Genomic DNA, 22,962 nt, shown 5'->3' on the forward strand with positions numbered 1-22,962 from the left:
GCAGCCATCTGAACGCCACCTGTCTTTTCTCCCTGGTCATGCCTTGGCCACTAGAGTAGCCATCCAGGGAAGCCGCTGACAAGTACATGGTTATAGGCTCACACAGTATCCTGCCCACTCAAGCTTCTCTTTTTCTGTGACATTCGGCTCAGTCATGCAGGGGATACCACTGGTTGTCCCCACCCAGAGCAACATGTAGCCTAGTGAATGGGGGAATGTGGTAGGGGAGCAGGAGGACAAAAAACAAGTAGAGCCACAAATAGAAAGAGAGAGAAATCCACAAAAGAGAAGACAACGAGAAAAAACAAGAGGAGACAGGAGAGCAAGTAGACAGAAAGGAGAGATGGTGGCAGCTGTATATGGGCCTGGAGAAAGAAGGTGCTCCAGAAGGGTGAAAAGGACAGCCACTAGTGGGCATACCTCAAGGGCTTTAATTTTCCCCATGTCCACCCTGGCTTATGCCCCCTTCCCTGGAGCACTTTTTAAGCTGCTCTCTTGCCTTAGACCAGGGGTTTTCAATCTAGGAGGCCAGGGGGGATGACCATCTGGCCCTTCCCATATTGCTAAATGGCAAGGACAACCTAGTATGGAATAGGTTGAGAACCCTGCTTAGACCAAATATTCCAATTGTTACTGTGACATATTCTACTTCTAGTTTATCTAGTCCATGAACCTACGTCCTTGTATTTTTTCTCTGCTATTCAAGACTCTGACAGAACTTCCCCAAAGCCATATAAAAAAAGCAACTTATTGAAAATAAATATTCAGATCATCTGTTTTATTCCAGTAAGATAACTGGCAGCAGTTACATTAAGATCCTTAGTAGCAGCTGTGCTACTAGTTCAAGGATACTCTGGATTTCCAGGTGCCTGGGGAATGTTATTCTTTCTCTATAAATTACTTTTAAAGCACCAGAAATACACAAGCATTGTATAAACCTCCGGATCAGACACATTCCCTTTAATGTTCAGCGAGCACTCAGGATGCAGGTTTGTCTATAGGAAAAGCACAGCCTTGTTATAAGTTGCTGGAGCATTCAACTCAGTCTGAGTCTGGTAAGGCTTCCAAAAACATCATGTTCATACTGAGCAAGCTCAGTGGCTTAAGAACTATATTAACATAGTCAGCCCCCTCCCAATGTTACATCATTGTATTTGCTTAGCCCCTGTCATTTAGTAATATATAGCTATTCTTGGAGGTCCTGCCACAAAGAACCTACTGCCTAATTCAGACAAATCACTCAGACAATTCAGACAGAAGCAACTTGCTAAAAAGGCAAAATTAATGGTAGGAATTTTTTTAAGTGCATCAGAAGCAGGAAGCCTGCCAAACAGGCAGTGGGGCCACTAGATGACAATGGTATTCTAGGCACATTCAAGGAAGACAAGGCCATTGCAAAAAAGCTAAATGAATTCTTTGCATCTGTCTTCAATGCAGAGCAAGTGGGGAAGATACCTATATCAGAGCTATTTCTTTTGGGTGACAAACATGAAGTGCTGTCCCACACTGATGGGTCAATAGAAGAGGTTTTAGAACAAACTGATAAATTAAACAGTAATAAGTCATCAGGATCAGATGGTATTCACTGAAGAGTTCTGAAGGGACTCAAACATGAAATTGAAGAACTATTAACTGGGGTATGTAACCTATCACATAAATCAGCATCTGTAGCAGATGACTGGAAGGTAGCTAATGTAATGCCGATTTTCAAAAATAGCTCCACAGGCAATCCTGGCAATTACAGGCCAGTAAACCTAACTTCAGTACCAGGCAAATTGATTGAAACTATTGTAAAAAACAGAATTATCAGACACATTGATGAGCACAATTTGCTAAGGAAGGGTCAACCTGGCTTTTGTGAAGTCGTGTCTCACCAATCTGTTAGAATACTTTGAGGGTGTCAACAAGCATGTGGATAAGAGTAATCCAGTCAATATAGTACACTTGGACTTTCAGAAAGCCTTTGACAAGATCCCTCAACAAAAATTCTGAAGGAAACTAAGTCGTCATGGGATAACAGGGAAGGTCTTCTCATGAATTAGTTTGTGGTTAAAAACCAGGAAAAAGAGTGGGAATAAGTGGTCAGTTTTTACACTGGAGAGAGGTAAACAGTAGAATCCTCCAATGATCTATACTTGGACCTGGGCTGTTCAACATATTCATTAATGATCTGGAAAAGGGAGTATTTAGTGAAGTGGCAAAGTTTGCAGATGATATAAAATTATTCAAGAGAATTAAGTCCAAAGCTAATTGTGAAGAGTTACAAAGGGATCTCACAATACTGGGTGACTGGACAACAAAATGGCAGATGAAATTCAACATTGATAAGTGCAAAGTAATGAACATTGGAAAAAATAATCCCAACTCTACATACAAAATGACGGGGTCTAAATTAGCTGTTACCACTCAAGAATGAGATCTTCGAGTCATCGTGGATAGTTCTCTGAGAACTTCAGCTCAATGCGCAGCAGTGGTCAAAAAGGCTAACAATGTTATGAACTGTTAGGAAAGGGATAGAAAATAAGACAAAAATATCATAATGCCACTATATAAATCCATGGGACACCCACACCTTGAATATTATGCCCAGTTCTGGTTGCCCCACCTCAAAAAAGAACTGGAAAAGGTTCAGAGAAGGGCAACAAAGATGATCAAGTATACTGAACGACTTCATAGGAGGACACACTAAAGATTATGGCCATTCAGTTTAGAAAAGAGACTATTAAGGGAGGATGTGATAGAGGTGTATAAAATGAATTGTATGGGGAAAAAAGTAGTTATCCTTTCCCACAAATCAAAAAACAGGGGTCACTCACTGAAACTACTAGCCAGCAGGTTTAATACAAAGAGGAGGAAATACTTTTTCATGCCACACACAATTAACCTGTGGAACCCATTGCTATGGGATATTTAAATGTCCAAAAGTATAACTGGATTCAAAAAAGAATTTAGATAAGTTCATGGAGGATAGGTCCATCAATGGCTATTAGTAAAGATGGTCAGGGATGTAACCCCATGCTCGGGGTGACCCTAAAGCGCTTACTGCCAGAATCTAGGAGGGGAAGACAGAAGTGGATCTCTCCAAAATTGCCCGTTTTGTACACTCCTGCTGAAGCTCTGCACTGGCTATTGTCAGAGACAGGATACTGAGCTAGATGGACCATTGGTCTGATGCAGTATGGCCATTCTTATGTTCATAAAATATCAGGGTTGGAAGGGACCTCAGGAGGTTATCTAGTCCAACCCCCTGCTCAAAGCAGGACCAATCCCCAACTAAATCATCCCAGCCAGGGCTTTGTCAAGCTTGACCTTAAAAACCTCAAAGGAAGGAGATTCCACCACCTCCCTACGTAACCCATTCCAGTGCTTCACCACCCTTCTAGTGAAAAAGTTTTTCCTAACATCCAACCTAAACCTCTCACACTGCAACTTGAGACCATTACTCCTCGTTCTGTCATCTGCTACCACTGAGAACAGTCTAGATCCATCCTCTTTGGAACCCCCTTGCAGGTAGTTGAAAGCAGCTATCAAAATGAAAGCAGCCTCATTCTTCTCTTCCGCAGACTAAACAATCCCAGTTCCCTCAGCCTCTCCTCATAAGTCATGTGTTCCAACCCCCTAATAATTTTTGTTGCCCTCCGCTGGACTCTTTCCAATTTTTCCACATCCTTCTTGTAGAGTGGGGCCCAAAACTGGACACAGTACTCCAGATGAGGCCTCACCAATGTTGAATAGAGGGGAATGATCACGTCCTTCAATCTGCTGGCAATGTCCCTACTTATACATCCCAAAATGCCTTTAGCCTTCTTGCAACAAGAGCACACTCATATGTTGACTCATATCCATCTTCTGGTTCACTGTAACCCCTAGGTCCTTTTCCGCAGAACTGCTGCCTAGCCATTCGATCCCTAGTCTGTAGGAGTGCATGGGATTCTTCCTTCCTAAGTGCAGGACTCTGCACTTGTCCTTGTTTGAACCTCATCAGATTTCTTTTGACCGAATCCTCTAATTTGTCTAGGTCCTTCTGTATCCTATCCCTACCCTCCAGCGTATCTACCACCCCTCCCAGTTTAGTGTCATCTGCAAACTTGCTGAGGGTGCATTCCACGCCATCCTCCAGATCATTTATGAAGATATTGAACAAAACCGGCCCGAGGACCGACCCTTGGGGCACTCCGCTTGATACCGTCTGCCAACCAGACATGGAGCCATTGATCACTAGCCGTTGAGCCCGATGATCTAGCCGGCTTTCTATTCACCTTACAGTACATTCATCCAGCCCATACTTCTTTAACTTGCTGGCAAGTATACTGTGGGAGACCGTATCAAGAGCTTTGCTAAAGTCAAGGAATAACACATCTACTGCTTTCCCCTCATCCACAGAGCCAGTTATCTCGTCATAGAAGGCAATTAGGTTAGTCAGGTATGACTTGCCCTTGGTGAATCCATGCTGACTGTTGCTGATCACTTTCCTCTCCTTTAAGTGTTTCAGAATTGATTCCTTGAGGAGCTGCTCCATGATTTTTCCAGGGACTGAGGTGAGGCTGACTGGCCTGTAGTTCCCCGGATCCTCCTTCTTCCCTTTTTTAAAGATGGGCACTAGATGTTCTTAATAAACACAGGCCAACAAATTAGGCCAGAGGTTAATCACTCCCTTACTCTGCATCAGATCCATGGTCCGATGGAGGAATTTGCCAGGGCTGAGCTTCAAACAGTGGGGATGCTAGAATGGATAAAGAGAAAATTCTGAGACTAGCAGCTGCTATAGATTGTTTTAGTCACTGAATGGATGTGTAGATTATTTCTAAACTGCAAAATCAGTACTTCATTTTGTAGAATTTGGTCCTGTTACAAATATCCCTAATTCTACTGCCTGCACTTCCAGCATCATGGGAATATGGCAAACTACTCTCATCTGGAGATTTGAGTCTAATGTTGGTCAGCTCACCTTAAGAAAGGCACAGAGGGGATTGCGGAGTGCCAGAACAGGTCCCTGAAGACGTGAACGCTAAAGAAGAACTTGGCTGTCTCTCTTTTACAAGGGGTTATGTAGTTTTGCCCAGCAATTAACCTAAATTACACTTAATACAGCTTATAATTTCTTGAGAAATCCTTATAGTTTAATGAGGATAATTCATCCATCTCCTTTACAAGATGCCTGTAGGTGTTTGGAGACAGTAGTTCCCCTCCTCCCCCTTTCCTCTCAGCTTATTTTCTAAGAGTCTTCTCTGCGTGAGTCAACTCTGTTTTCACTCCCATTTTCCTGTGTCCTTTTTTGAACTGTAGTGCTCAAGACTGAGTGCAGTATTGCCCCAGTAGCCAGAATGGTGTCAAACGGAGCAGAATAATTACCGCACTTGATGGACGTGTGATATGCTAATTAATTATACAGTCGAAGGCCCTGATCCTGCAATGAGCTTCTCATGTATGGGCTGCAGACCAATGCAGAGCCTCACTGGGGCTCTATCCATGTGACCTTACCGCTGGATAGGGCCCTATTTTATATATAGGCACTGTATTGTTGATTTATATGCTGTGTATACCTACCTCTATAACCCTCTGAATGCCCCTCCTCCAGTTCATATAGATGCATTTGCATATTCCTTCCTATGTGCCCCACTTCTCATTTGTCTCAATTCAACCCCCTTCTCCAGTGTATCAAGATTGGATTGCATTTAAATCCTACCCCTCACAAAGCAAGGGAGTTACGATCACACCAAGTTCTGGATCATCGCTCTTGGCTCCTAGTCACAAAAGAAGGCTCTGAATGGTATGGAGTTCAGAAGGGATTCCCACAGGATCCACTCCATACCCTCCTCCCATAGGGAATCATTAATAAATGTGTCAATCCACTTCCATTTACTGCACCTGCAGTTTCTCTTTGAAAATGCTACATGGCGCTATATCAGATGCCTTCTGCTGTGCCCAGTCTGGTTTCTTTATCCACTGAACTGGTTACTCTCTTAAAAAACATAAGGGTCAAATCCTGCAATCCTTAATCAACTAACCCCTCTACTGGTATCAATGGGATTTTTGCCTGATTACGTTCCGAGGACCCGATGCTGCCAGGTGCTGAGCGACTCCTTGAAGGTGCTCACTGGAAACTGAAGTTACGCTGCATGACGCTCAGCATGTCACAAGGGAAGGCCCTGTGTAAGGACTGCATGAGCTAGCCCTAGGCTGGCATGGCAGAAATTGCTGTTGATGATGTTATTCGACTGTTTTATCAGCGGTTCTAAACCTCTCCCCAGGACTGGTGGTAAAAGTAGCATTTTCTTCTCTAATTCCTTGAGGGGACCCTTCTTCCAACCCATCATTATCAATCCGCAGCCTAAGGCATCCATTCAGGGCCTCGTCCAAAGCACATCAGAATCAATGGGCTCTGCACCAGGCCCCTAGACACCTATGTAACAAGGTGTTAAAACATCTGTATTCACACTGGAGACAAATTCCCTGCTCTACAGGTGAACACCCGGGAGTTCAAGTCACACAAAGCTCTTGCCAGCATTTAGGCCAAGCCTACACTATAAAGTTTTGCTACGTCGACTAGGAGTGTGAAAAAACCACACCCTGACTGACATGGGGATGCTGGGATGGATACATACATACAAGCAAGCACATACCCCAACCCCCATTTTGGCAAAAGACTCCATTTGCCGGTATAGTTTATGTTGTTCTTGGAGGTGCTTTAACAACAAAAGCAAAAGAACTCCTTTGACTCATATTTGCTGCGTCTACATTAAGGAGCTCTGCTGGGATAGCTGTACCGATATGGCTGTCCTGTCAAAGCCTTTGTAGCATAGACTGGCCCTTAGGTACTGTGACGGTCATGAGAGACAGATGCCATAGGAAACTGCTACATGTGAGTCTTTGTGTCACATTTTAGGGCTGGTAAATTTTAGGGCTGGTAAATTACAGTCAGTTTGGTCACACCATCTAAAATGACTGGTGCTTCCTTGGCATAATGTGTGGCTCCCCAACTCCAAGTTCAGAGAGCTGTAGTCTCTCTGGTAGCTTAAGCATGAGATAGAACAGCTTACTAACATGGAGAACTTCTGCTCATCCTTGCAAAGGCCTTCTTCCCTCTTTCACTCAGCTTTGGTACTGGAGCTCGAACAGGGGCTGGTCGTATCCCAGCATTCCACTGGGCACTTTGAGCTAGGATCTTAGCTGTTGCTTTGGTAACAGGATACCCTGTTGATTGGTGAGTAGCCCAACGTGGGCGAACTGGTCCTTTTGGGCTAGAGCCAAGATCTGCAGATAGGGACAGCTGGGAAGAGAAAAAAAGAAAGATCATGTTCTCCTAATAGCCACAAAGGGGATAAAAATGTCTGAGCCCTTAGAAAACTATCTAGTATCCTTGGTTTTTAAATTACATACAATTATAGTTTTGTTCTGCAGCAGTGACCTGCGCTCTGTTATTACAATTCCACAGATCTGTGTAGTAAGCTACATAAATAAGAGCACTTCATATATTTATGGGGCTAGTTGTGGAGTTCAAAAAATTCCAGCCTTTCATGAATGACAAAGGAAGCCAATTAGAAGCAGTGACTAAAGGGGGCTTACCCACATTAATTGAGTCTCCACAACAGCTCACACTTTAAGGGCCAAATTCTGTCCTCAGACACATGTGCACGGCTCCTATTGAAATCAGTGGGCAAACATCCAAGGGCAGAACTTGGGCTGTAGTAAAACAGTCTAATCTCCTTTATGGAATTAATGTATTCATTTAAATTATGAAGGATTCCAGCTGTTAGCTGTTTATAGTTTAACCTATGCAGCGAACAGCAGTTTTCATTAGCACTAATAATACTTTGCACTTCTGCAACCCCTTTCAGCTCAGAATCACAAAGCACTTTACAGACTAATTCAAGCTCACAGCACCCTGTGCAATACGCAAGGTAAAGACTGATCTTTTCCACCAACAATGAAGTGCGACCATCTCTTGGATGCCCTAACAAAGCAGAGCAATTTGGCACCATAGCTTAGGACAAGAAGTGAAGAGAACAGGGTGGAACTGAATCGGCCGGGTGGGATTTAATAATAAACACTCATAATCACCAGCATGGAATTTACCTCCACTAGAATTTGGCCAAGATTCCAGGGCTAGTGCTCCTAGTCTTATCAAAAGAACCGTGGGAGCTTTAACCACCACAAGTGGCCAGGACTTTTGGTTTATGTCTCATCCAGAAGAAGGCAGCTGTATTCCCCTTGCAGCAGATGAATGCATTCAATCAGACCTGACTCAGAGGGAACTGCACCAGTTACTGAGTCCCCAACACCACTTCCTGCAGTATTCTCAGGAGGTCTCCTTTCCAAGGGCTGAGCAGGCTCAAACTTGCTTCATTTGTGAGGTCTGAGGCACCATAGTGCAAAGGTAGATCAGGCATAGAATTTATATACAATGGTCAATTTTTATCTTTTCATTTTACTAGTCAGTGTCTATGATTAATTAGAAGTAGACAAATATATTCCTACCATTATAGTGATTGTTTAGTCTTTTAAAGAAATCCCAAAATGTTTCAAAAGCAGCTTGTGAGAAGATGCCTGCTAGCAATCTAGCCCTTGTTAAACTGATCCAAATCATTTGCTTATCCCTCGTTTAGAATACTGAAAAACCATTAGTACAATAAAACATTTGCTTAGAAATGCATTATGAAGCAATGATGGCAGATGATGTTATTATATGCAGACTATTGTCAAGAATCAAACTGTTGTACAGAAAATTTAACACGGTTTTGCATTTCCCCATGGTCACTTGATATGACTGCGGTGGATGTTGTATAATGCTTGGTGCTTGATCCTCAAGTTAAAAATAAGCAGTACAACGATTGCCAAAGATCAACCCAAAGAGAAGCCAAGAAGTATGCAATAGCTTAAGATGTCCTTATGAGTGATTGTGCATGACGATGTAAACAAGGACATGGCAGGTACAGTAGATTTTTCTTCCAGTAGAGAAGGAAAAACACAAAGGCAGGTAAGCAGTGGTTGTTGCAATGAGCTGACTGTACCTTGTTTTTGCACTCCTGTGTTCTTGGTGATTCAGCCGCAGAGTGCTTGGGGACAGGAAGGCAAAGCATGTTATACCACAAAGCTAGGCTGTGCTTTTTCAAGAAGAGTGAAATGTACAAAAGAGTTTGATTCTGCAAGCATTACCCAGAGTAATTTTTGCTCCCATGACTAGTCCCAGGAAATTCAATGGTACTACTAGTGCAAATCAGTAATACTCAAATTATGGATTGCAGAACTGAGGCTATAGAAATTAGTTGGCTAGAACTAAGATTTACCACTGCCCAAGGTCTCTGCAGTGGCAGAAAGCTGGACATTTGGGATATGCACACCTGACCCTAAAAGAGGTTCCTTCCTCAAGACACCAGCTCCCTGCCAATATGCGTGGGGGAAATTCATTACTGACCCCAAATACTGTGATCTTATCGCCTTAGAATACAGGCAACAGTAACTCAAGAACATTTGTGGGAGTGGAGCAGCCACTCACACAGAACAGAATTTAAAGTATGAAAGGGAAAAAAACCAGCCATGATTGCTGAGGCTGTAATATTTCTCACAGCTGTCATGAGTGTCAGACTCCATGATTTTCAAGTTGCTAATAAAATGGCCATGATTTTGACATTTGGATGTTTTTGGCATGAGACATTATTCTGCTGAACAGCTGCAAAAACCTTATGTGGAGTCTTAGGAGGTGAGCCCTAAGGTTTGTAAAGGAGGTTGTCATTTGGAGCAGTGACAACACTGCAGGGACCAAAAGGTCCAAATGGGTGGACTCACTATGGGGGCACATGGCTCTGTACCAAAAATGACAGGAAGGATGACCTAGTAGCTAGGGCACTGGACTGAAGCTCAGGAGACCCGCTTTCAATATGTGAGCTTGGACAAATCACTTCATCTACTCTGTGCCTCAGTTCCACATCTGTAAAATGAGGACAATACTTCCTAAGGTGATACAGTCCAGATAGTATGGGGCAAGCTTTAAGGCCCTGATCTAATAAAGCATGTAAGCAAGTGCTTAACTTTAATCATGTGAGTTAGTCCCATTGATTTCAGTGCGACTACTCACATGCTTAAAGTTAAGTGCATGCTTAAGCACATTGCTGGATAAGGGTCTAAAAGGAGAGAGGTGAATGCAAAGCACTCCCAAAACATAAAGGGCTTGATTCATCACTGAGCTACTCCAGTTTTACACTGGTGTTGTTACTTCATTGACTTCAATGGAGTTACATGGGTATAAAACAGAAGTAAAAAGTAGTGAATCAGGCCCAGAAACTTTGGACCAAAAATTAAAAACTTACAAGAGTCATAGCCTACAAGGAGAAGCATGTGGGAGAGGGAAAGACAGTAGCTCAGTATATAAGAGGGTCATGATGCTCCCCAACAAAAATTATGGGCCGAATTCTATATATTCTCACATCTCCCACTGGAGACAATGGGCATTGCATGTACACATGTGAGGGAGGGGTTTGGCCCTATAGTCAAAAGCCAGGGGCTTCAAAGCTAATTTTACTTGTTACCAAACAAATCTTGAGCTTTTCTTATGGCACTGTAACCATTACACCATGGTCTTACCCAAGGTTTACTCTAGCAAACCCTACCACCCCACTGAAAAGAAACCAAGGGGCCAAACTCAGACCAGGCCCAGTGGATATTATTCCACTGATTTTTAACAGAGTCTGGGTGTGGCTTGAGATGATTTCTTTCCTTTTGGTATCCAGCACCCATTTTTTACTCTTGTGAATCTGGAACACCATCTCCTTTTCTCTTATATAATAACCCTTTCCACACCTTCATTGTTCAATATAATAGACTTTGGTTTCATTTACTTTCAGTGCATTCATCTTATGTGTCTTCATTATAATTTTATCTTTTGGTACCTCGGGCATTTATTCTTTCAACATGCTTCCTTCTTTTCCAAAGGATTAATTTAAAAGGTTTGAATTATAAGCCTCTCTCTTTGGGCTTGGCTGACATGGGAATCTTTTAACAGGTATATTTAAACAAGATTTCCCAACTTTATCTTTACAATCTCAAACCAAGATCTATTGACAAAGTGCAGCCAAGAGGATCTGAGCACCATCAATGCCAGGAGGTGCTGGAGATGGATCAGTCATGTGCTTCAGATGGAAACTGATTCCATCACTAGAGTAGCAATAAGATGGACACCTTAAGGCAAGTGAAAATGAGGCCCCCTGAAAACAACATGGCAAAGAGCTGTGGAAGTTGAACTGAAAAATCTGGGGCACAGCTGGGGAACCATTGAAAGACTTGCCAGAAACAGACAGGAGTGGAGGAGCTTCATCACTGCCCGAAATGCCAGAGGCGTAATAGGAACATGATGATCATCATCATCTTTACAATAAACAGAAATTATTTTCTGGTATTTTCTACTTGGTTATATAAATAATTTTGTCTCTTTCATCAGCTTAAGGAAAATACACCATTATCATCACAGTGTCATAATCGGCAATGGCTAGCAGGATTACAGACTGGGATAATGTGAAAGAGGAAGAGTGGTTGGTTACTGAAACTGAGGAAAGTCCAGGACTCAAGAATAACAAAAGGTTAGTCCTGGGAGAATTCTGCACCATCATGCAAGTGCACAATTAATGCCCCCACAGATTCCTCCCCTCTGCAGAATAATTGATTCTGACAGGGAGCAAAAGGAAGCTGCAAGAGGGGTCATGCTGTAATTACACCTTTTGCACCAGGGGCTGATGTGGCTCCAGAAGAGAGGGCAGCCGCAAAGAGGGAGGGGAAGAGGCTACCTTCCTCACAGCGCTCTGCCCATGATCCCAGAACATCTGACACAATCTATAAGGGCTACCCTCAGTTCTTAACATGGAAAAAAAGCCAGTGCCTTTGAGAGAATCAGAACAAAAAGATATGGAGCCTTATTCTGAAACCTTTTCACTGATGTAACTCCATTGACTTCACTAGAGTTATTACTGATTTAGTATGATGTAAATTCCCATCTCCCCATGATTGCTGTAATGTATTTACATATTAATAATGCTTGCAAGGCCTGATTCACCACTGAATGACTTCACTGATTTCAACAGAGTTACAATACAGTAATGCTGTGCTGGACAGCGCCCTGGTCTAGATGGTGCTTTTCATCTTCAAAGAGTTTTTACAAACAACAACTATCATATTTAATAGTAATAGTTGGCATTTCTGTAGCATCATCAGGAGCTGCTTTACAATCACTAACTGATTAAAACTCACACACCCTTGTGAGGTAGTGTAATATTATCCCCATTTTACACACTGGGAAACTGAAGCAGAGAGACTAGAGATGATACTAACCCTATGTGCAGGGGCTGTGGCAGACTCTCAACACAGCAGTACTTTTTCAGTTGTACAAGAAGAGGATGTCCGGTGTTGTGGTGAAGCAAGTAGTCATAGGATTGTTGGGAGAATAAACTCATTAATGTTTGTGGGGCACTCAGATGTTACTGAGACGGCAGCTCTAGAAAGTGTTTGGGAATTCTGCATCTGCTGGGCTCAGCAGAGTAGAGTTTTGTAGCAGCTCCTTATAAACCAGGGTAGAGGAAGGACCTGGGAGCAGATCAGGTGTGGGGAGGGAGTCAGTGGATAGCCAGAGTACCTCTAGTGGCCACAGAACCCTGCATAAGGACCACAGAGAGTCAAATCCTATTCCAGTCCAGAGGCTGGTAAAACAGATGGTTGTAGGGTAGATTCAGTCCTTACAAGAATTCTGTTTGCTCAAGATGTCTTTGTGAACATTTTGCTTGACCTAAAGGAAGATCTCTGGTAGCTGCCAGCTGTACATAGAACCTTAGGTCCTGTAGTGGGTTGTAAAAACAGAGAGGGATGACCCCATCTGGAGGCTGGGGTGGGCGGAGCTAGGGAACTCTGAGCCCACCCCTCAGAGGGTCAGGCGGCGACCCAGACGTATAAAGGCTCGCCCTCAGAGCTCGCTAGAGGGCCAGCCACCGGGGAGGCCAGACGCCTCCAGCCTAGCCCGTGACTGGGAAGCCTCCAACTATCTGGAGGAGTTGCTGGGCCTGCTGCTCACCTGGTACCCTGAGGAACCCATGGTGCTGGACCCCCTGGAGGACTCCACCATGACTCAGGTACCCCCAGAGGGGGAATCAGGAAGTAGCCTGGGGACAGCTGACCCTAGTCTGGCTGTAGCAGATCTTCTACCGCTGCTAAGGCCCCGGGCTGGGACGCAGTGGAGTGGGAGGGCCTGCGTCCCCCCTGCCACCCAACTGGTGGGTGTCAGTCTCCCCCTCTCCCAACCCGTTTGGAGGCTTGGGCCTACTGTTACCGCTCAGCCCTGCCTGAGGGCCTGAGCTCCTGACTCATTATTGCGCCGCCCTGACCTAGGGCCTGAGCTCACAACTGTTTGTACTGTTACCGCTCAGCCCTACCTGAGGGCTTGAGCTCCTGACTCAGTATTCCCTGCCCTGACCTAGGGCCAGGGCTTACTACTGTTTATATTGCTACTGCTATAGTATTATTGCTCAGCCCTGCCTGAATCATTATTGCCCTGCCCTGACTAAGGGCCCTGGCATAACTGTACTTATTTTCTGCCTCCACAAGAGAAGGGAAGACTTACGTGGCCGAACTAAGTCCCCAATCCTCAGCTGTGTGTAGTGAGCCAGTGTGGCTCCCCACTGCCCCAGAGAGGGTCAAGTCCTGGCTAGCCCCTTTACGGTCCTCTAAACTACAATCAGCACACCTCAGGTGATGTGTGTGCACGTATCGCACTCCCTATCCTGTTGCTGCTGAAGTTGGTATCAAAAACTCCCGTTGACACTACTGCAGGGAGAATTTCATTCCTGCACTGGTGGATGGGCTTGGGGCTTGTGCCTCCCAGACTCAGGGGTGCAGACTATGGCCACCCTCAGGAATGAAGAACATCACAGGGGGACTATGTCATGGCAGGAGCTCAAAGCCTTCCCCAAAAAACCCTCAAGTTTGTTCAGATATTTGCCCACCACTTCACTGATTCTGTAACAGCTCCAAAATAAAACAAAGGTAAAATCATGTCCATGCTGAAATGGAACTCTTGAGGCTGTATTATAAAGCCCTGGAAAATGGCATTTGCAAGACAAAGTCTGACAAACCTTAACTATAGCAACTGTATGAGGCACCAGTACAATAAGGGACATAATTGGGCAGGGAAAATAACCTGCACAAGAATAATAATGCCTGTCAGCCTTAGTGATCTTACTGTTAATCTCCTTTGTAGGGTGGCACATTTGGATTCTCTGGTTCTCATTACTTGGGAATCATTCTTCCAAGTTGGCAAAAAAAAAAAATGCTCACCAGAATCTGCTTATTCCAGCAGCTATTTGTTGCCCATATCTACAAAAGATTATCTCTAGGATGCTTTCTGGAAGCCTGACTTTCTGGTACTGCTTTCATCCCAGGTTGTCCTATTTTATTAACTGTGATGTGAGCTCAATGAATCCTCAGTATTAACAGCTAGTGGTGATAAGGGCTGCTCACTCTGACAAAATGCAGTAGCACAAAGTATAAACAGACATCAGACAGTGATGATGGAAAGTTGCAAGTGCAAGAGAATGCTTTAGGAAAAGATATCAGAATCTTGAGAAAACTGATCCAGTATTTGTAAAGTGCAGAAACTAAGACTTTGTCTCCACTAGCACTTTTGTCGGTAAAACTTTTGTTTGTCCGGGATATGAAACAACACTCCCCTGACCAACAAAAGTTTTCCTGACAAAAAGCACCGGTGGGGACAGCACTTTGTCAGCAGAAGAGCTCTCTCCTGCTGACAAAGACTGGCTACACTGAGTACATAACAGCAGCACTGCTGTAGCCTGAATGTCTAGATATGGGGTATTACAGGAACTGACCGAAGAGCAGATAAAAATATCAATATCTACACATAGTGAATTACTTCCTGTTCCCACTGAAGTGAATCAGGCCCAGATCCTCACAGGTATTTAGGCACCTAACTTCCACTGATTTCAGAGGGAGTTAGGGGCCTTAATACCTTTGATGATTTGGGCCTCAGAGTTTTGCCACTGATGTGTGATCTGCTCTAGTTAGGTTCTTCTGAGAGCAGGACTGGATCCAAAGAAATGAGACTGAAATCTGAGGAAACAGCAGCTACTTAGCTATTGAAGGACTCTGTTTTGAACTATTTTATTTAAACATGTCCTGAGTGGTAGGTTTAAGAATAATGCTTTGTACTTACCTTGCACTTTTCCTCCCAAAGCCTTAAAGTGCTTTACCAGCACAAATTCTTTCTTGGTAGTTATAATCTGCTCAGCACTATGGAGGGATTAAGCTTCCCAACGCCACTGGGAGATAGGTATATTAATCTCCATTTTACACTGGGGGAAGCTGAGCCCCAGGGAAGTGAGCTGCCTGAGGGGACACAGTTACTCAGTAACAGAGATGAGAACAGATACCATCAGCCTCATTCTCCTCCCACATACACGAGCGCAGATCAGGAGTAGCTCAGCATGCAAGCCTCTTGCACCAGCTCCTCAACAAAGGGAATAGATCTGACTGTTGGGAGGCAACTCAATGAGACCAACAGATTTGGAAGCCTCGATTTACAGGTGGAAGCTCCCATTGGCTTCCCTGGGCGCTCTTCACAGGGCATGAGTTGGTATGATGCCTTCAGAGAATGGGGGAGCATCCTCCCCATGGGAATTGCTAAACTAGAACAGGTGTAGCATTTGCATCCCCCAACCCCCCAGCACAGGCTTGATGCCACTTGCTGGCGCACAAGACCTCACCCCTCAGAAGCACTGAGTGCGGCTGATGTGACAGCCACCATCTTATCACACTTGGGACAGAAATGGGGACTTCCAGAGCTCGCAGCGTGAGTCTCTACAGCTCGAGATAACGAACCTGGCTTGACTCACACCCTCCCTGGGTCAGGCACACAGGGGGGACACTTAACACACAGCCCACAGTAACAGTGGGTTACACTGGCCGCCCCCTTTTGCGCTCAGGAAGCCCAGCTTGTCTTCTCACACCAGTGTGACTCCATTGACCTCTGGATTATAAGGGAGTCTGGCTGGAGTGAGAGGAGAATCAGGCCCAGCCAGCACCAGCTCCCCGCACAGAACTGCGAAGGGAAGAAAGATGCTCCCTGCACCTTCTCCCCCTGGCCAACGCAGTCATGCTGGGGCAGCCATCAAGCTGCTCTGCTCCAAGCATTTCAGAGTAGGGATTGTCATTTAGTATATGTTTGTACAATGCCTGGCACAATGGGGTCCTGAGCTAGTCAAGGTCTATAGGCATTGCTGCAATACAAATAATAACGAATAATCATAAATCTGGCCTCACATCAGCGAGTTTTCTCCTAAAGCAGTTCTGCTTTATACCTAATTACAATGCATTGATGGAAGAAATCATTCCTAATAGAAGAATGACTCCTCCTAGACATCATTGGAACTGGGATTTAAAATGTAAGTTACGAGAAAGGAAGAAAATCTCAGCTTTAAAAGATTACAGTTAGTAAAATCTGATCAGGTCTATTTGTGAACCAAGGTACCAGCGATATCTACAGTTATATAAACGCTTTGAGCCAAACAGATCCCTGGTGTAACAGACTTGGAATCAGAGAATCATGGGACTGGAAGGGACCTCGAGAGATCATTTAGTCCAGACCCCTGCACTCGTGGCAGAACTAAATATTATCTCTAGACCATCCCTGACAGGTGTTTGTCTAACCTGCTCGTAAAAATCTCCAATGATGGAGATTCTATAACCTCCCTAGGCAATTTATTCCAGTGCTTAACCACCCTGACCGTTAGGAAGTTTTTCCTAATGTCCAACCTAAATCGCCCTTGCTGCAATTTAAGCCCATTGCTTCTTGTCCTATCCTCAGAGGTTAGAAAAACAATTTTTCTCCCAACTTTTTATGTACTTGAAAACTTTTATCATGTCTGCTCTCAGTCTTCTCTTTTCCAGACTAAACAAACCCAATTTTTTCAATCTTCCTTCATAGGTCATGTTTTCTAGACCTTTAATCATTTTTGTTGCTCTTCTCTGGACTTTCTCCAACTTGTCCACATCTTTCCTGAAATATGGCACCCAGAACTCGACACAATACTCCAGTTGAGACCTAGTCAGCGTGGAGTAGAGTAAAATAATTAATTCTCATGTCTTGCTTACAACACTTCTGCTATACATCCCAGAAAAGATGTTCACTTTTTTTGCAACAGTGTTACACTGTTTACTCATATTTAGCTTGTGGTCCACTATGACCCCCAGATCCCTTTCCGCAGTACTCCTTCCTAGGAAGTCATTTCCCATTTTGTATGTGTGCAACTGATTGTTCCTTCCTAAGTGGCATACTTTGCATTTGTCCTTATTGAATTTCATTTTATTTACTTCAGACCATTTCTCCAGTTTGTCCTGATCATTTTGAACATTAATCCTATCCTCCAAAGCTCTAGCAACTTTATAAGTGTACTCCCTATGCCCTTATCTAAATCATTGATGAAGATATTGAACAGAACTAGACCCAGAACTGATCCCTGTGGGACCCCACTCTTTATGCCCTTCCAGCATGACTGTGAACCACTAATAACTACTCTCTGGGAATGGTTTTCAACCCACTTATGCACCCACCTTATAGTGGCTCCAACTAGGTTGCATTTCCTAGTTTGTTTATGAGAAGGTCATGCAAGATAGTGTCAAAAGCTTTACTAAAGTCAAGATATACCATGTCTACTGCTTCCCCCCTATCCACAAGGCTTGTTACCCTGTCAAAGAAAGCTATCAGGTTGGTTTGAAATGATTTGTTCTGAAGAAATTCATGCTGTTACTTATCACCTTATTATCTTCTAGATGTTTGCAAATTGATTGCTTAATTATTTGCTCCATTATCTTTTGGGGCATAGAAGTTAAATTGTCTGGTCTGTAATTCCCCAGGGTTGTCCTTATTTCCCTTTTTATAGATTGGCACTATATTTGCCCTTTTCCAGTCTGCTGGACTCTCTCCCATCTTCCATGACTTTTCAAAGATAATTGCAAATGGCTCAGATATCTCCTCAGCCAACTCCTTGAGTATTCTAGGACACACTTCATCAGGCCCTGGTGACTTGAAGACATCTAACTTGTCTAAGCAATTTTTAACTTGTTCTTTCCCTATTTTAGCCTCTGATCCTACCTTATTATCACTGGTATTCACTATGTTAGATATCCAATCACCACCAACCTTCTTGGTGAAAACCAAAACAAAGAAGTCATTAAGTACTTCTGCCATTTCCACATTTTCTGTTATTGTTCCCCCCCGCCCGCCCACATTAAGTAACAGGCCTACTCTGTTCTTGGTCTTCCTCTTGCTTCTAATGTATTTGTAGAATGTTTTCTTGTTGCCCTTTATGTCTATAGCTAGTTTGATCTCGTTTTGTGCCTTGGCCTTTCTAATTTTGTCCCTACAAACTTGTGTTAGTTTTTTATATTCAATCTTTGTAATTGTAATTCCATTTTTCTGTAGGACTCTTTTTTTTTTTAATATTTTTAGATCATTGAAGATTTCCTGGGTAAGCCAGCATGGTCTATTGCCAGACTTCCTGTCTTTCCTACACAGTAGGATAGTTTGCTCTTGTGCCCTTAATAATGTCTCTCTGAAAAACTGCCAACTGTCTTCAATTGTTTTTCCCCTTAGACTTGCTTCCCATGGGATCTTACCTACCAACTCCCTGAGTTTGCTAAAGACTGCCTTCTTGAAATCCATTGTCTCTCTTTTGCTCTTCTCCCTCCTACCATTCCTTAGAATCATGAACTCAACCATTTCATGATCACTTTCACTCAAACTGCCTTCCACTTTCAAATTCTCAACCAGTTCCTCCCTATTTGTCAAAATCAAATCTAGAACAGCCTCCCCCCAGTAGCTTTCTCCACCTTCTGAAATAAAAAAAAAATGTCTCCAATACATTCCAAGAATTGGTTGGATAATCTGTGCCCTGCTGTGTTATTTTCCCAACAGATGTCTGGAGAGTTGAAGTCCCCCATCACCACCAAGTTCTGTACTTTGGATGATTTTGTTAGTTGTTTAAAAAAGCCTCATCCACCTCTTCTTTCTGGTTAGGTGGTTTGTAGTAGACTCCTACCATGACATCACCCTTGTTTTTTACCCCTTTTTATCCTTACCCAGAGACTTTCAACATGTCTGTCTCCTATTCCCATCTCAACCTCAGTCCATGCGTATACATTTTTAATATATACGGCAACACCTCCTCCCTTTTTTCCCTGCCTGTCCTTCCTGAGTCAGCTGTACCCTTCTATACCAATATTCCAGTCATGCGTATTTTCCCACCAAGTCTCTGTGATGCCAACAGGACTTGGGCCCTGTGTTGATAAAGTCAGGGTCTAGAGATACTTGCCAGTGATTTTGCTTTCCGGAGCTTATAAGATGCACAGCTCGGTTTCCTTTTTTTCTCAAATGCTTGCTGGCTGAGGTCTGGGGTTAGTCCTCCTCCTTTCTTTCTACTGCAAAGTGGAAAGGAATAATGTTAACTGAGAAGAGGGGAAACTCCTACTAAAATACAAAGAAAACTTGAGAGATAACCCACACCTAGTTCAGGCTTCCTTTGCTAGCGATATCATCTTTCTCCCCAATCCCTTCTCATGCAAGGTAGGTTTGAGAGCTTTCTTCTCTGCAACTCTCGCCATCTGTAACAGTCTTCCTGTAATCGCTGTGGCTCATCCACTCTCCTGTTTTCTCCCTTGCCCTGTCTAAACCTGTAAGCTGCTCCCTTCCATTACTATAATGTAACTCTTTAAAGCATTTTGGGACACAGTTTGTATTAAAGATACAAAATAAGGTTGTATTGTCCTGTAATTGTCACACCTCTCTCCCTGCACCTCTCTGTGTGAAATGAAGTGTCAGTCATTTACCAGAAAGCAAAAACAAAGATGCTTTTGAAATGTGGGCTGTGATACTGCACACATTTAATGTACAGGTCATCTTAACTATACAGGCCTGACTGTCCACTCCCTGGTACCTCATGTAGTGACATACACCTATGCAAAGTAGGTGCCAAATATACTGGCAAGGCAGTGGAGAACCAGCCCCATAAAACTAAGCTGGCTTCTAGCCCTTGCCTACGTTCCAAGCTGTACTGATTTAACTAAAAGTGTGTTTTCACACTGATTAGGTTAAACTGATACAAACCCCTGCATGAACACTCAAAGTCAATTTAAACCTGGCTTATATCAAGTTAGCATGAGTCGATTCCTTACCGACTTCAGCTAAATCAGTACAAATAAACCTTCACATGGAGTGTGCACCAGTTTAACTAAATTGATTTGAAAACACACCTTTAGTTAAGCCAGTGTCGCTTGTAGTATAGACGGGGCCCCAGTCTCAGACTCTCCTATGAGTCTTTGTTTATACAACCGGATAAATCTTCTTCTCTGTGTGTCTATATGGAGCTGTTATAAAAGCTAATATAATCAATTCGCAGGATGGGAATTTCCTACACTCTGGAAGCTGGATGAAGGAATACTGAATCTGGTCCACAGAAAATTTCCCTACATGATTGTACCAAACCTGGCTTCCTAGGACTTCAGAGCAGTCAGTATGTTGTATCCCATGACCACTTGGAATTTCTCACCAACAGCAAGAACACAACTAGAGTCACACGAATACTAGAAACAATTTTCTGCAAATATTCGTGTAGGTTCTTCAGCAAATGTGCTTTGACTGCACTGATTCTCCTTTTGTGTTCCATATCTGCAACTAGTCTAGTGATTAATTTCACAGGCAGAATTTTTCCTAGAAACAGCAGATTTAAAGGCTATGGTTTCATATTCTGTCCAGATTCTTACACCACACACTTCACTATCAGATCTCATCTTACGAACAAATAAAAGCCTAAAAAGCACATTTTGAATTCAAAATCATATGACTTCATGCCAGAAACCTGATTTTAAGAGTTGCACTCATCCAAACAGGAACCGAAACATACCATGTGACTTACATATCCTTTGGAACCAACTAATCCAGTTCAGATATTGCATATTCACAAGGAATTGATCACAGACAATCTGAAGACCAAGACCCATTCACAGAATTGATTAGGCACATGATTTTAAATAACAAATTAAGAAAATCAAACTGTTTTCAGACAATTTACAGACAGACAAGAGGTAAAATCCATTAAATACATTATTCATTGTGAAGAATTTGGTCAGCTTTAAACAGAACTCAGGTTCTCCTGGTCCAAAAGCATAGGCTCCTACCACTTGAGCCAAAGAAGAATCTTAACTAGCTGTTAAAAGTATTGGGCCATGGTTGGGCAGTTCTGATTCCATCCAGTAGAGGGTAGTGACAACATCCATATGAGCCTATTAATTTAAAATATGTTATTAAAAAATAAAAGGATTTAAGAAAAAATGAAACAGTGACAGCCCATCACACCCAGGATTTGTGATAATAATCATTTAAAATGTTTCACTTTCAAAAGCACAAACATTAATTCTCACAACACCTATTTCCAATATCCAGTGCATTACTCTGGCATTGGAATATCTCAATAAGAGGGTCAGTGACATGCCCAAGGCTGCAGAGCCAGAATCAGAGCCAGGGTAAGAACTCAGGAATTCATGGATCCCAGTCTTGTACTCAGAATTTATCCATCTGGCTGTCTCTAACGGATGGTTTAATTTGCACAGCCCATGACAACAGGTAGCAAATGATGAGTGCTGGGCTAGCTGTAGAGAGATCTGAGTGACTGGGTGTGATGTCACAATTAATAGGTCTAGTGCAATGGAGTTCCCTTTACATGAGAGTGAGCCCTGTTCTGTAAGAAGTTGAGCCTAGGCTGTTCAAAGAACAATTATTTCAAGTAATTATTTTCTTGTTGGTTAAATGCTCCGGCAAAACATGCAACTGTTTTTAGAACCTGCCTGTGTCCACAAATTATCTGAGTTAGTGTTGGCTTCCAGAGGCCAGAATGAGGGGGCCAGCCTTCATTTTAGCTGACCTGCCATCATGAGAAGTAGCAGGACTCCTTCCTCAGTCACTGGGACACAGATGTGGCAGAATTCCAACACTGCACTCGAATCAGAATTCTTTATCCATGATAAAATGGGAGAGAAAACTGTTGATTTATTGGCAACAAGATACACAACACCAGATGCCTTCCAGCAGAATGTGCAAATGGATTAAAGAAACTTTCCTGTTCCTTCCCAGTCACAACATAGTCAGAGAGATCTTGGCCAGTTTGCTGACTCAGTCCAAGTCTCCTATGAAAATGTATCATTTCATCTTTGCAACATTCCTTAATGACCTAGAATAGACAAAGCCACCCTCATTAATATCTGCTCTCATTTGTACCTAAGTGAAAGACTACCTGGAAGATTCAGGTAGAAAACAAGACAGAGAAAGAATACCTGAGAGATACCATGATGATGACAGATTACACAGACAGATAAGCAACAGTATAAATCACAGCTATAACTCCACCAAGGAGTTTTGATAATACCTTCCAGGCAATCCATAACTCAATTCCTGCTTTCATTTTGTCTCTCTTCCCACTCTTCCTCACTTCTCCTTCTGTCTCCTTCACTCCCGTCTGATTTTGCACCATCTTCCACCCCACCCCACATATCCCAATGCCTCTCATTTAATGTGCTCAAAGTTCTATCACCCCTCTCTTTCATGAAGCCCCTTTAAGCCCTGTCTCTTTGGTAATTGCACTCCAACCAGTGCTTCCCATCAGTCCATTTGTTTTTAAACAGAGTTGTGCCCTACTGAGCAGAAAGCAAGATGGGCTCCCCAAAAAGCAGCTTTTTTCTTCCCCCTGCCTTACCTGGGCCCAGTGACTGAGAATCGAGTAGAGAAATGGAAGCCCGGCAGGACTCCACCATTAATAGCTGTGCCCTCCGGGACACTGATGGGGAAGGAGTGGATTAGTTGAATGTTTCTGCTACAAAGAGTCGCAGTGAAATTGGTTACAATGTTACCATTTAAATGGTAAC

General features: G+C 43.2%; 1 protein-coding gene across 2 annotated transcripts in view; it reads right to left on the reverse strand.

Annotated features, from left to right (window-relative positions):
- Window positions 1–4,486: 4,486 nt before the first annotated feature.
- FBXO16 (F-box protein 16) overlaps window positions 4,487–22,962 on the reverse strand; it is a 48,766-nt gene continuing 30,290 nt past the window's right edge. The window contains exons 7-10 of one of the 2 annotated variants that reach the window (XM_038396184.2): window positions 19,362–19,467; window positions 9,012–9,056; window positions 7,045–7,270; window positions 4,487–4,723 (exon numbers count right to left, since the gene is read on the reverse strand). In XM_038396184.2, the coding sequence (XP_038252112.1) occupies window positions 4,656–4,723; window positions 7,045–7,270; window positions 9,012–9,056; window positions 19,362–19,467 (445 nt within the window). In that variant the 3' untranslated portion in view covers window positions 4,487–4,655. The remainder of the gene's footprint in view (window positions 4,724–7,044; window positions 7,271–9,011; window positions 9,057–19,361; window positions 19,468–22,962) is intronic. The other variant, XM_038396185.2, reaches the window with a different exon arrangement.

Source organism: Dermochelys coriacea, chromosome 3, assembly GCF_009764565.3.
Source record: "Dermochelys coriacea isolate rDerCor1 chromosome 3, rDerCor1.pri.v4, whole genome shotgun sequence".
NCBI lineage: Eukaryota > Metazoa > Chordata > Testudines > Dermochelyidae > Dermochelys > Dermochelys coriacea.